At 45.6% G+C, this 11958-nt stretch overlaps 1 protein-coding gene across 1 annotated transcript; it reads right to left on the bottom strand.

Annotated features, from left to right (window-relative positions):
- Window positions 1–8493: 8493 nt before the first annotated feature.
- On the bottom strand, window positions 8494–10350 carry LOC127305790 (ethylene-responsive transcription factor RAP2-4). Its single transcript, XM_051336317.2, has one exon. It carries the CDS (start codon window positions 9783–9785, stop codon window positions 8802–8804), a length of 984 nt encoding a protein of 327 aa, XP_051192277.1. The 5' UTR covers window positions 9786–10350; the 3' UTR covers window positions 8494–8801.
- Between the last annotated feature and the right edge of the window lie 1608 nt (window positions 10351–11958).

Raw genomic sequence — 11958 nt, 5'->3', positions numbered from 1 at the left:
CTGTGCGCGCGCTTGCGAGGTGGTCCGATTGGGTTGGCAGCTCGGTTTGGCTAGATCCATGGCGGCCTGCGTCCAAAATGGTTCTGGGCCGCAACCCAACACTGTTATGGCCGCATCCTTATCCACCACCACACCGCCCCGGATCAACCCTAGAACCAATCTGGCGGGTGCGGTCGTGTTCGCCTCGCAACCTCCCACGCCGCGATCTCACTCTCCCGCCCCAAATCCACCACTGATTTGGTCCGCAATCATCACCGGAGATCGAAGATCGCTCGCGCAAGTGCTGCAGTCACCTCCACCGATGGATCGACGCTATAGTGGCCCTAGGCGTTCCCAACCGAGAAGATCTCCGAGGAACTACTTCGGCAACCGTCCTCGGCCTGGATCTGAGGCTGACCGTCGTGAAGAGCAGCACCGCTGGGAGGATGAAAGGCGTCGTGATGCAGAATGGAGATTCGATGAAGAACGTCGCAGGGAAGAGGACATGAGAGCTGTTGATCAAGAGCGGCTCCGCATGGAGGAACGCCGCCGTGTCGAGGAGCGACGCCGCCTTGATGAAGACCGTCGACGGGAGGCGTCCCGCATCTCAGAGCGGGTGGCCCGTGAAAGGGCGCTGGCGGACAAACGACGCAAGGAGGATGAAGCTTGCTCGCGCGACCGTTGGGCACATCGGACTGAGATGCTGCCTGGTGCTTCTTCGCATCTGGAGGATTTGAACAGATCTGTTGACGTAAGTTTGAACACCTCTTCCTCTATACCACCTGCAGTTGCAACTGCAGGGTCTGATAGGGTAGATGTTAGCCTGAATCAACATCAGTCAATTTCTAGTTTGAATGTTTCTCCGATTGCTCCTACTATGCCAGAACCAGTGGGGTCCTCTGTACCTCCACCTGGTCTCGGCTTGAATCTACCTGGGCTGCTGATAACAGATTCACTAAGTTCAAAGGTTCATGTATGAATTGCTGTGGTGAATACCATTTAGATGTCTACCAGAATAGAGATCCTTGGGATTACAAGGTTCCTTTCTTTGGTAGTGAAGAATTTGGGTCTGATTTTTATTCAATTCTTGTTCCTAAGGTGGAAGCACAGCCTGTGGAGCAGCTGAGCTATGCTCATATTAAAGTGGAAAAAAGGTGAAGTAAATTGTAAAAATATTGAACATGAATTCAATGTCTAGGCAGAATCTATGAAGATAAACTGGAGGTTCTTTGCAAAAGAAGTTTCTCCTACTGAATTCAGGAGAAGGTTTCCTTCAGCAAAAGCTATTGAGGAACTAGTACATTTTGGCAAGCTCTTCATGAAAACTGTTCCTGGGGCAATTATCTCCCTGGAGAAGTGGGCTGGGGATATTCAACATATTTCTATGATGGAAGAAGCTTGATTCATGGTGAAAGGGATTCCTATGAATTTCATAAACAGGTCTACTGTGGTCTATGATGCTAGCTTAGTGGGGAAACCTCTTGCACTAGACAAGAACATCCTCAGAATTTTTTCCTATGTGATGGTAAAAATTGGGAGCCAGGATTTGTCCTTGGTTCCAAACACAAGGATTGGTGAGATCAAAAGTGCTTTCCATGAATTCCAATACACCAGGGGGGTCTGTGAACCAACTCATACTCCTAGTACAAGAATTGTTGTGGCTGATACTAACCAAGGGGATGTAGGTGCTCATGGAACTCCTAAGAGACAGAGACTGGCAGGAATGAATCAGATGCTGAGTCTCAGTCTGCTCCTCCAAAAATTGGCAGCACTACTGATAAGAATACTTGCTCAAATAGATAGACTGCTGCAGCTATATATGTAGCTGCTGGTAGAGATACAGGTAAGAGGAAACTTTTTGAGGTTGACATGATGGATAATGCTGACAAGTCTACAACTGCTGGTACTTCTAACTCCAATCTCCCCCAAGATAAGCCTGCTGCTATTGATCCTTATCTGATGTACACAAGTCTGTGGCTGATGCTTTTGCTCCAAATGCTTTGTCTCCTAGGCAAGCTTCCTCTAGTGCTTCTGCTTCTCCTTCATTTACTCAATTCTTGCATACCCTGGTGAAATCTAGCAGTGATAAGGCCTTTATGATTTAGAAAGGATACAAGAAATAGTTAGGTCCTATCCTGGAGGCACTTAATGAAGTGGATCTCTCTGAGGAAAAGGTGGATTATGACAGTACTAATTCTGAAAGTGCTGCAACATCTGAGCGGTATATCAATCCTGGTCAGGGTGTGTTGGCCTTAGTTGTTCCTTCCCTTCAGCATGAAAGGACTATTGTAGTAATACATGTTGATGGTTCTCAACCTGAAGCTGACTGCACTCAAGAAGATCCTCTATCCCAGGTTGATAACCCTGTTGACATGGAGTCCAATGATGTTGCTGGAATTAATGGCTGTTTACCTCAAGCAGGTGCTGGCCCACAGGCAATCAGAATGAGCTCCAGGATCATTTCTCAAGACTTGCACTCTACCGGAATCTCAGAGAGAGCAAGTAGGAATGCAGCTGCAAGAGATTTATCAGGTACTAATCTTACTTCCTACAATTCTTTTGCTTTACTTGATGATGATATTATTCGTGATAGGGCCCCTTAATTGGAGGACAATCCTGAAACCTTAACTATGGAGAAAATCAATTACTTAAAGGATCTAGAACAAGCTAGGCATGTTATTGTTGTAGCTCAAACTGCTCAAGATCCAGATATTGAATCGGATTCTGATAGAATTTTACTCCTGGGCTTTGAGAGAGACGAAGATATGGGGGAAGATGACGATTTTACAAATGTGGTGTCTAGAAGGAACAGGAACAAGAGAAGAAGTGATGTAAAATCTGGGAAATGGAGAGAGACACCAACAAAATCAGGTGGTTCTCTTAGAGGGGCCCATTCAAAATCAAGTGTTTCCTTGGTAAAAGTTAACAATGATCACCCTTTGTGTGACATTGTTACTGGAACAAGATGTAGGAAAAAACCCAAGATATCTATGATAGGAGCTACTCTTAATTGCAAATGTGTGGGTAAAAAAGGCATGAGCAGTTTTTTGTCAGATTTTATCAAGGAACAAGATGTTGACTTCTTAGGCCCGCAAGAAACTATCAAGAAAGATTACTCTCCTGCTTTTTTGGGGACTATTGACCCACAGGGACATTTTGCCTGGGAATGGAGTAGCTCCATTGGTAGAAGTGGTGGAATTCTGCGTAGTTTAGGCTATCCATATTCTCCATCACTGATATTGTTGTTGGTAAAATTTTCATCAAAATTACTTTGATGGATTTGAAGCTTAACCTGAACTGGTGCTTGGTGAATGTGTATGGTGCTGCACAGCTGTGTGACAAGGAAGATTTTCTGACAGAGCTTGGTATGGTTTGTAGTGATCAGAGACTCCCTTTACTCATTGGAGGAGATTTCAATATTCTTAGATTTTCTTTTGAGAAGAATAAAAGAATGAGAAGTAACAGGTGGACATATATGCTTAATTCCATCATTAATGCTTATGCTTTGAGAGAAATTCATTTGTCTGCTGGCCATACACTTGGACAAATAGTCAAGCTAACCCCACCCTTGAGAAATTGGATAAATTCTTGATGAGTAGTGATTGGGAGTCCCTTTAACAACAGTTCATAAATTAAACAGGGACATGTCTGATCATAATACCTGGATTCTTGACACCATGGAGAATAACCCTAAGAAGAAATATGAGTTCAGATTTGAAAAATGTTGGATAAAGGAGGAAGATTTCCTTGCCGGAGTGGATAGAGGTTGGCAGCAAAATGTCAGGGCAAAGAACAGTCTAGACAGATTGAAGAAAAAAATTAAGAATGTCAGAAACAACTTGAAAGGTTGGGTTATAATTTGAGGGGAAGAAATAAAAAGGAAGAGTGAAATATCTCAAGCTCTTGCTGATTTGGAGATGAGGGAGGAGTGTTCTCCTTTGCCTGCTACTGATATTCAAAAAAGGGCAGAGCTTCAACAAGAACTACTTGATATTCTTGACAGAGAAGAATGCTTCTGGCGACAGAGGGCAAGAGACAATTGGTTGTTGCAGGGAGATTGCAACACAGCTTATTTTCACATGATGGCAAATGGTTGCAAAAGGAAAATCCACTATTTTCTCTCTGAAACATGGGGATTCTGTGCTTCAGGGCGATGAAGAGCTTTTGAAGCATGCTACAGAGTTCTATAACAATCTTTTTGGCCATGTTGGGGACAGAGGGGTCAGGTTGAGTGGTGATGTATGGAGCAGTGAGGAGAGACTTAATGATACTGATAGGGAAAAATTGGGCAGAAGATTTACAGAGGAGGTCAAGAATGTTGTTGATCAGATGGAAAAAAACAAAGCAGTCGGCCCTGATGGGATTCCCATTGAATTTTACCAAGTGTGTTGGGAGATAATCAAAACATATCTTATGGCTATTTTTGATGATCTATATGATCACAAGATTGACCTTGCAAGAATTAATTATGGTATTATTACCTTGATTACAAAAGGTGATGATGCTGATAGAATTCAAAAGTTCAGGCCTATTTGTCTGTTGCAAGTTTTGTTCAAATTTTTCACCAAAACACTTACTGTCAGAGCTGCACCAGTTATGGAAAAATTGTTGTCTCAATATCAAACTGCTTTTATTAAAGGGAGATACATCACTAATGGGTGATGTTGCTCCAAGAAGTCCTGAGAGAAAGAAAATTTAGGAAACAACTAGGGGTTGTTTTGAAGATTGACTTTAAAAAAGCATATGACAAAGTCAATTGGAATTTCTTGTTTGACTGCTGCTCCCAGAAAGGTTTCAGTGATAGCTGGATTGTCTGGATAAAAAAATATGGTGACTAATGAAACCTTGAGTGTGAAAGCGAATGATAAAATTGGTCCATATTTTTCTAGTTGCAAGGGAGTTAGGCAAGGTGATCCTTTTGCCCCTTTCCTTTTCATTATGGTTGCCAACAATTTGTCCAAAATGGTGCTCCTGGCACAACAGAATGGAGTCATCACAGGTCTGGCCAGTAATCTGATAGAAAATGGAGTCGTTGTGCTTTAATATGCTGATGATACCATACTCCTAGTTCAAGACAGTGAAGAACATGTTGTGAATTTGAAACTTATCCTGTATATTTTTGAATCTAAGTCTGGTTTCAAGATTAATTTTGAGAAAAGTGAGGTCATGATGATACTGGATGATGAGTTTAAAGCACATAATTTTGCCTCCATATTTAACTGCTAGCAAGGGAGTTGGCCTATAAAAAAATTGGGCACTCCAGTGTGTGCAACGAATCGGGAAACACAGTCGTTCATTCTTATCCTTCCCGGTCTCTCTCTTGCTACAGTACCTGAGAGCGCTCCCGTGCTTCCCGGGCCGATCCGAGGCCAAACTCGCCGGCGTGGCCGGTCGAGGGAGGCGGAGGAGAGGTGTCGGAGTTCCCTCTGTAGATAGTAGGTGTAGGTTTAGTTTTTCTCTAGTTTCAGCCTTGTGTTGGTTGGGCGCTATGCCCGGATGTGAAGCTCGAGATTGGGAGAGGGTCTCTGCTCTGGGGTTGGTCTTCGCCGTGTTCAAGCTCCTCTGGTCGGAGCTGTGGATGGTGATGACGGCCTCCGCATCCTTAATAAAGCTCTTTGTTCCTGGGTGCTTCGAGGTGGAGGGGGTGATGTTGTGAAGCTACTTCTGGCCGGCCAAGGCGGCGAGGAGAAGCGGCTATGCAGCAGCTGCATTCCTGCACGGAGCTTGGCGTATGGTTTGGCTGCCCCCGTTCTGACCTGCCGTGGAGGCGAGGGGAAGGGGTGGTGCTCGACCTGCTCGCCATCTCTTTCGAGGCGCTGCTCTTGGCGCTGTCACCATCGACGACGTGGCCTCGCCCGTTCTCCTTTCCTCTTGGCCGGCCATGGAGGCGAGGGAGAGGAAAACGGAGCTGGCGCGGCTGCTGATGTTTGCTGGTGGCACCGGGGGTCTCTGGAGTCTGCGCCCTCTGCAGCAGCCCCCAAGCGACGGCGAAGGTGCGTTGCCGCTATCTTCGGCCACAGGGGTGGCCCTGCTGCGCTCGGCCTACATGGCCAGAGCTTGTTCTTCCTCCTTCAGTGGAGGATCTTCCTGGATCTCGGCGTGGCGGAGAACGCCACTGCTCCACCAAGTGGTCTCGTCCCCGGTGGGTGCAGAGGTAGCCGCGCTGCGAGGTCAACGTTCGTCGGCGGTGAAGCTCGACCTGATCGCTTTCGCGATCTTTCTTATGGTGTTGTATGTCAAAAATAGGGACCTACGTGCTATTTTTGTTTTCCTTTGGGGTCATCTCTGTAAACGTACACACCACCGCTGTTTAAATGCAGACTCTCGGTCCTTCGGGACCTTTATCCTTTCAAAAAAAAGTGTGTGCAAGGAGACCAACAATTGCTGAGATAGGTTTCCTTGGGGAGAAAACAAAGAAGAAAATAGGTGGCTAGATGGGAAATGCCATGTCTATTGGTGGGAGAGTGATAAAAATTGATGCCTGCTTGTCAAGTGTTGCTGTTTATCAGATGTCTATGAGGCTGCTGCAAAAGTCAAACATTGAACAGATGGACAAGCCCATTAGATCCTTTTTTTGGGCTGGGAGTGCTGATAAAAGAAAAAATCATGTTTTCAAGTTGAAGTGGATTTGTAAACCCAAGAAAAAGGGTGGGTTGGGAATTAAAATTATGCACAAGTTTAATATCAGTTTAATGTGCAAGTGGTGGTGGAAACTGGTGAATGGATCAGGTCCTTGGCAGAATTTGATGAAACAGGAGTACATGAGGTATGGAGGTGTATTCTGTACAAGGAAAAAACCTAGAGATTCTCCTCAATGGATAGATATGTTACAAGTTAAGCATATTTACTTGAATGGGAGAAGAATGCATGTGGGGAATGGCAGAGATACAAGTTTTTGGTGTGATGCTTGGTGTGATCAGATATCACTGAAGGACAGATTTCCAGAAATTTATGATATATGTATTGAATAATTTGTGACTGTGGCTGATGCAGCTGCCATGAACTGGAATTTCTCCTTTAGAAGGTGGATGACACCTGATATTTCCGTGCAAATCCATGAGTTAACTCAAATTATGGCACAAACTGTCCTTACTGATGAGCATGATAAACCTGTTTGGAAATGGACAAAAGGAGGTAAATTCTCTGTTAAATCAGTATACAATCACTTATGTGGTAATGGCCTGGACAAATCCTTCAAACACCTCTGGAAGAGCAAAATTCCCTTGAAAATCAAGATTTGGTTGTGGGTCATTTGGCACAATGCTATTTCTATAAAAGATAATCTCCTGAGAAGAAATTGGCAAGGGAGTGCCATTTGCCAGTCCTAAATTAATTTCTCATCTTTTATTTTCCTGCGCACAGCTGCTAAATATGTGGTGATGTTGGTAAAGTGATTGGAGCCCACTCGAGACCAGGCTCCTTTACACACTGGTGGTTCTCCCAGTTTATTTCTACTAGTAGAAACACGCAGATTGCAGGGTTGGATGCTATATGTTGGGCTATTTGGAAGCTCAGAAATCGATCCCGCTTTGAGCACAAATTGATCAAAAATCTTGTTGAGCTAATAACCTATTCTACTGTTTTTATGATACATTGGGAAGGGCTAAACAGTGAGAAGGATGCTGGTGATTTGCGAGCAGGTGCTGATGGGCTGTTGAGACTTGCTAGTGCGACAAATGCTGGTGGTGCTACACAAGATGGGTCTAGGCAACACCAACGACCCTTACAGATCAGGGATGCAAGTGTTCCCGTTGCTGATGTGGATGATATGGAGGTGGAAGACCAAGAAGATGCCAGTGCATGAGGGCTTTTATCCGTTTGTTGCTGGGATGATCTTGTCAAATATGTGTTCTTGCCGTAGTTTTTTCGGTAATTTTATCCTTGAACTTCTATGGTGGTTTCGCTAGCAGTTCGCGGCGATGTAATAGTTTAGACTTGCCTATTGTTTTTTTCTCTTTTGAACTGGCCAGCGTTTTGGCATGATACTTCTTTGTTTCGTTATTCCTAGGTAATGAAATCCGATCCACGAGGATTGTTTGGAAAAAAAATGAATCTGTTGTGCTTGACAGCTTGAGTCCCACTTTGCACTTCAGCTGGAGTGCTTATCACACATATCACACGCTCAAAGTCTCGTGAAAAAAGCATGACGATACAACCTTTCCAAGTGGAACAAAAAAGCATACAATGGTAATCTGATTGCGAGTTCGTTTCCTGTGATTAGACATGTTTCCACGAAGCTGAACCCGACGGCATCATCATCCCACACTTTTGTTTCTGAAAAGCCATCATCATGAACACTTTGGTGGCGCAAGCCGATTGAAAAGCACAACGTTCTCAGGGATGATGCACACATGTAACAGCAAGAGCACTACACATCACGGCATCAGGTCTTGCAGATCACAGATCATCAGACAAACAAGCATACGAGAGTGTACCAGCAAGAACACTGAACATCACTGCATCAGTACATCGCAGATCATCCCACAAACAAACATCTCAGAGACAAGCACATAGTTACATAAGCAAGTGAATTTCTGAACTGGTAGCTAAAACAGGATTACAGCTCTCGACTGGCCCTGCCGAGCGAAAAAACAGCCGGCAGATCAACCAGGAGATCAGTTACACGGCGACGTAGTAGCAACGACCTTACTGAACACCACTGGCTACTACTGCTACTAGTTACTTGCTGCTAGTCGCAACCGCCATGGCCGACGTCTAAAATGCCATCGAGCCAGAGCCGCTGCCAATTGGAAATGAAATTACATCTTAGCTACGGAGCTTAACGAAGACTGTATGTACTAGTAGTAGCAGTTGCTTCATGTTCACGAGAGGATGGAGTCCCAGTCGATCTCCACGGACGGGTACTTGCGCAGGTGGAAGGTCTCTGACTCGTCCCACGGCGTCTCCGTGAAGTCCAGCTTCTCCATCTCCGGGACGGGCGGCGGTGGAGGAGGAGACCCCGCGGACACGCCGGAGTCCTCGCCCTCCGTCGACTCCGAGCACTTGGGGGACTCCGGCTCCGCGCCGTTCTTGGAGGAGGGCGCGGCGAGGGACTGGCAGATGGCGGTGAGCTTGGCGTCGACGGAGGCGTGGAGCGGGCCGGCCAGGTGGGCGCCGCCGCGGCGGAGCGACGGGAAGTTGAGGCGCGCCTGCTCGCCGCGGAGGCGGAAGGCGGCCTTGTCGTAGGCGAGCGCGGCGTCCTCGGCGGTGTCGAAGGTGCCGAGCCACAGCCTGGTCCGGTTCTTGGGGAGGCGGATCTCCGCCACCCACTTGCCCCAGTGCCGCTGCCGCACGCCGCGGTAGAGCTTCGACTGCGCGGCCACCACCCCGGCCATCGCCAGAGCGGCCGCGCGCGGTGGCGACCCGGACTGCTTCATCGGCAGGCCGCGCGGGCCGAGGAAGGAGCCGGCCAGGCCCCTCTGCTGTTGCTGCTGCTGCTGGACGAAGAACTGGGCCTGGATCTGCTGGATCTGGGCCGGGCCGAGCTGAGCCAGCCCCATCGGCCCGTTCACGGCCGACGCCGCGTACTGCGACGAGTAGAGCGGCGGGAGCTGCGAGAAAGACGACGAGGTGGTTGCGGCGGCGGTGGGAACGTAAGAGGCGTAGGAGGATGGAGTGGCCATGTAAGAAGAATCTTGGGTGATGGAGGAGGAAGAAGGGGAGTAGTAGGGATACTGGTAGGGAGAGGAAGCGCCCGTGATAAAAGGTTCGAGCGCTTTCATGAGCTCCTGATCCGAAGCAGAGGTGGTGGTAGAGGAGGCGATCTGGTGGGTGTTATACTTGTACATGTCTATGGCTGCGGCCATGAGGGCTTGGATCGGCAGAGGTAGAAGAAGATCGAGGCTGAGCTAAAAATGGAATGGAAAAAAGGGAGCTTTCCCCGTTCCTCAATAAAATTAGAGAAACAAAGGGAGCTGGGGAAAATAAATCGGACGAACAAGAAGGGTATTGCAAAAGAACCCTTTCCGGCCGTACCGAGGCAGAGGAAGGCTGAAAAAAGAAGGCAAGAATCCAGGAGAGAAAAAAGGTTCTCTGGATCTCTGTTCCTCCTAGCTAGGAGAGTGGTGAGTGCTGCCGAGAAATCAAGAAAGCCCCGAGCAAGGACGCTTCTTTCGATCTAATAATCCGAGAAGAAACGCCTGCTTTGGACCTTGCAGATTTCTCGCTTGATTCTTTCCTGCCGCTAACAAGGTCTCAGAGAAGTTCAGAGAGCAAACCTGCCGTCGTCGCCGGTGCTGGTGCTGAAGAATTCGTCGTCGGATCGGGATCGCTCAACCTCACCGTGGAGTGGAATGGGATGTGGCGGGGCTGCGTGTTCTTGAGGTGGTGGTGGGGGTTGAGGCGTCTCTCTGAGGAAGAAGAGGCGTCGCTCCCGGGCCTTTTATAGCCCCAAGGCTCTGGCCGTGCAAGCAAAGCGAAGCAACCATTATTCCCCGTGCAATCTGCCACCGAGCGTTCTGATTAAATTTTTCGTTAATCGTTTCTTGTTGGGAGTTTGCATTTGCGATTTTGAAAATGGGATGTTGCTATCGTCCGTGTCGTCAGCCTACGGCAGGTAGCACGCGCGAATACCAAGTTGCGGCCAATAGGGTTCTGCCACGTGTCCTCCGGACACGCGGGTGATCGTCGCCACACTGTTTTTTGTGTGCAAATGGCAGCGTGGGATTGGATGGTAGTGCTCTCGTCTGACTTCAATTTGCGCTGCTGTTTGCCCTTCGGAATATGGCTTCTACGTTGCACCAAGAGCTACAAACCCATTGATTTAAAATGGAACACGCTTCTTCACCCATTACAGTCTTTTCTTCTAAGCATACATTTGAGAATCTCTCTTCTTTGCAGAATTCTAAAAATTACAGTAATATTACCTCCGTTTGAAAATATAACCTTTTTTAGAAAGCTAGTTTAGAACGAAGGAAATATAAAAGAAAAACATGATTACAATATCATATCATATTGAAGCTAGGATAAACCGAAAACGGAGAAATATTTCAGACAAGTTTGGTTGTACCAGAGGGAAAATAGCTTTTCTTCTTTTTTTTCTTACGATATTCTTCTTACAAATATCTGAGTTGGTAACATCGCAATTACTATTCAGATTATTTACTAGAAAATAACCATTGTCCGCATGAATGAGACATTAGGTTGACTGGATAGGTGTATATTCTCCTTTCGCAAAAATAAGAATAGGTGTACATTCAGATAATTACTTTTGTTTTGAACATAGTTAATGACTATGATGCCACATACAATTAAAAAAAACTAATGTGGCGCTAAAAAATTATTCCCTTTGTTCCATAATTCTTGTTGTTAATTTGTCAGCTACAAGAATTATGGAATAGTGGGAGTGACTTTTATAGTTTTATTGCAACACACAACCATTTTGTTGGTTTTTTATAGATGGCATAATTGTCATGGGAAGCAAAGAAAAAATCACGATGATGGACTCAAAAGAAATTTTCCATGGATTTGCATGTAGATGCAATAGAAGTTCTTGCAATTTCTAATCCTACGGACCAAACAATTTGTATAGTACTCCTTCCTTCCGGAAATATGCTGCATATAAGTTTAAGTGTAAGTCAAACTTTGTATAGTTTGCCCATATATAAATGCAAGCATATTAATCTTGGCATTATCTGTTGCATACACCATGAAAATATAATTTATGGTGATTCTCGTAATCTAAGTTTGGTATTATAAATATTGATATCTTTTCACATATATTTAGTAAAACATTAATTTTATTGAATTTGACTAAAAGTTATATGCAACATAAACTAGGACGGAGGGTGTATATGAAAAATTTGTAAGAAATGGAATTCTAGAAAACTCCCACACATCTCCTTTAGCCCAAAGAGACATTGAGTATAATTTTATCCATTAGTTTAACTACATCCGTTGTATTTCTAGCAATTAAAAAAACTAAATATGACTTCATAATTAGGGACTTCTAAAAAATACATTTTTATGAGTAATAAAAAA

This window comes from Lolium perenne, chromosome 6, assembly GCF_019359855.2.
Source record: "Lolium perenne isolate Kyuss_39 chromosome 6, Kyuss_2.0, whole genome shotgun sequence".
In the NCBI taxonomy this organism is placed as follows: Eukaryota; Viridiplantae; Streptophyta; class Magnoliopsida; order Poales; family Poaceae; genus Lolium; species Lolium perenne.
Note: the sequence above shows the minus strand (reverse complement) of the source record. Positions and strands in the feature narration are given on the sequence as shown.

Excerpts from the sequence above, each read along its gene's own strand:
- LOC127305790 (XM_051336317.2), bottom strand. The coding sequence starts at position 9,785 with ATGGCCGCAGCCATAGACATGTACAAGTATAACACCCACCAGATCGCC.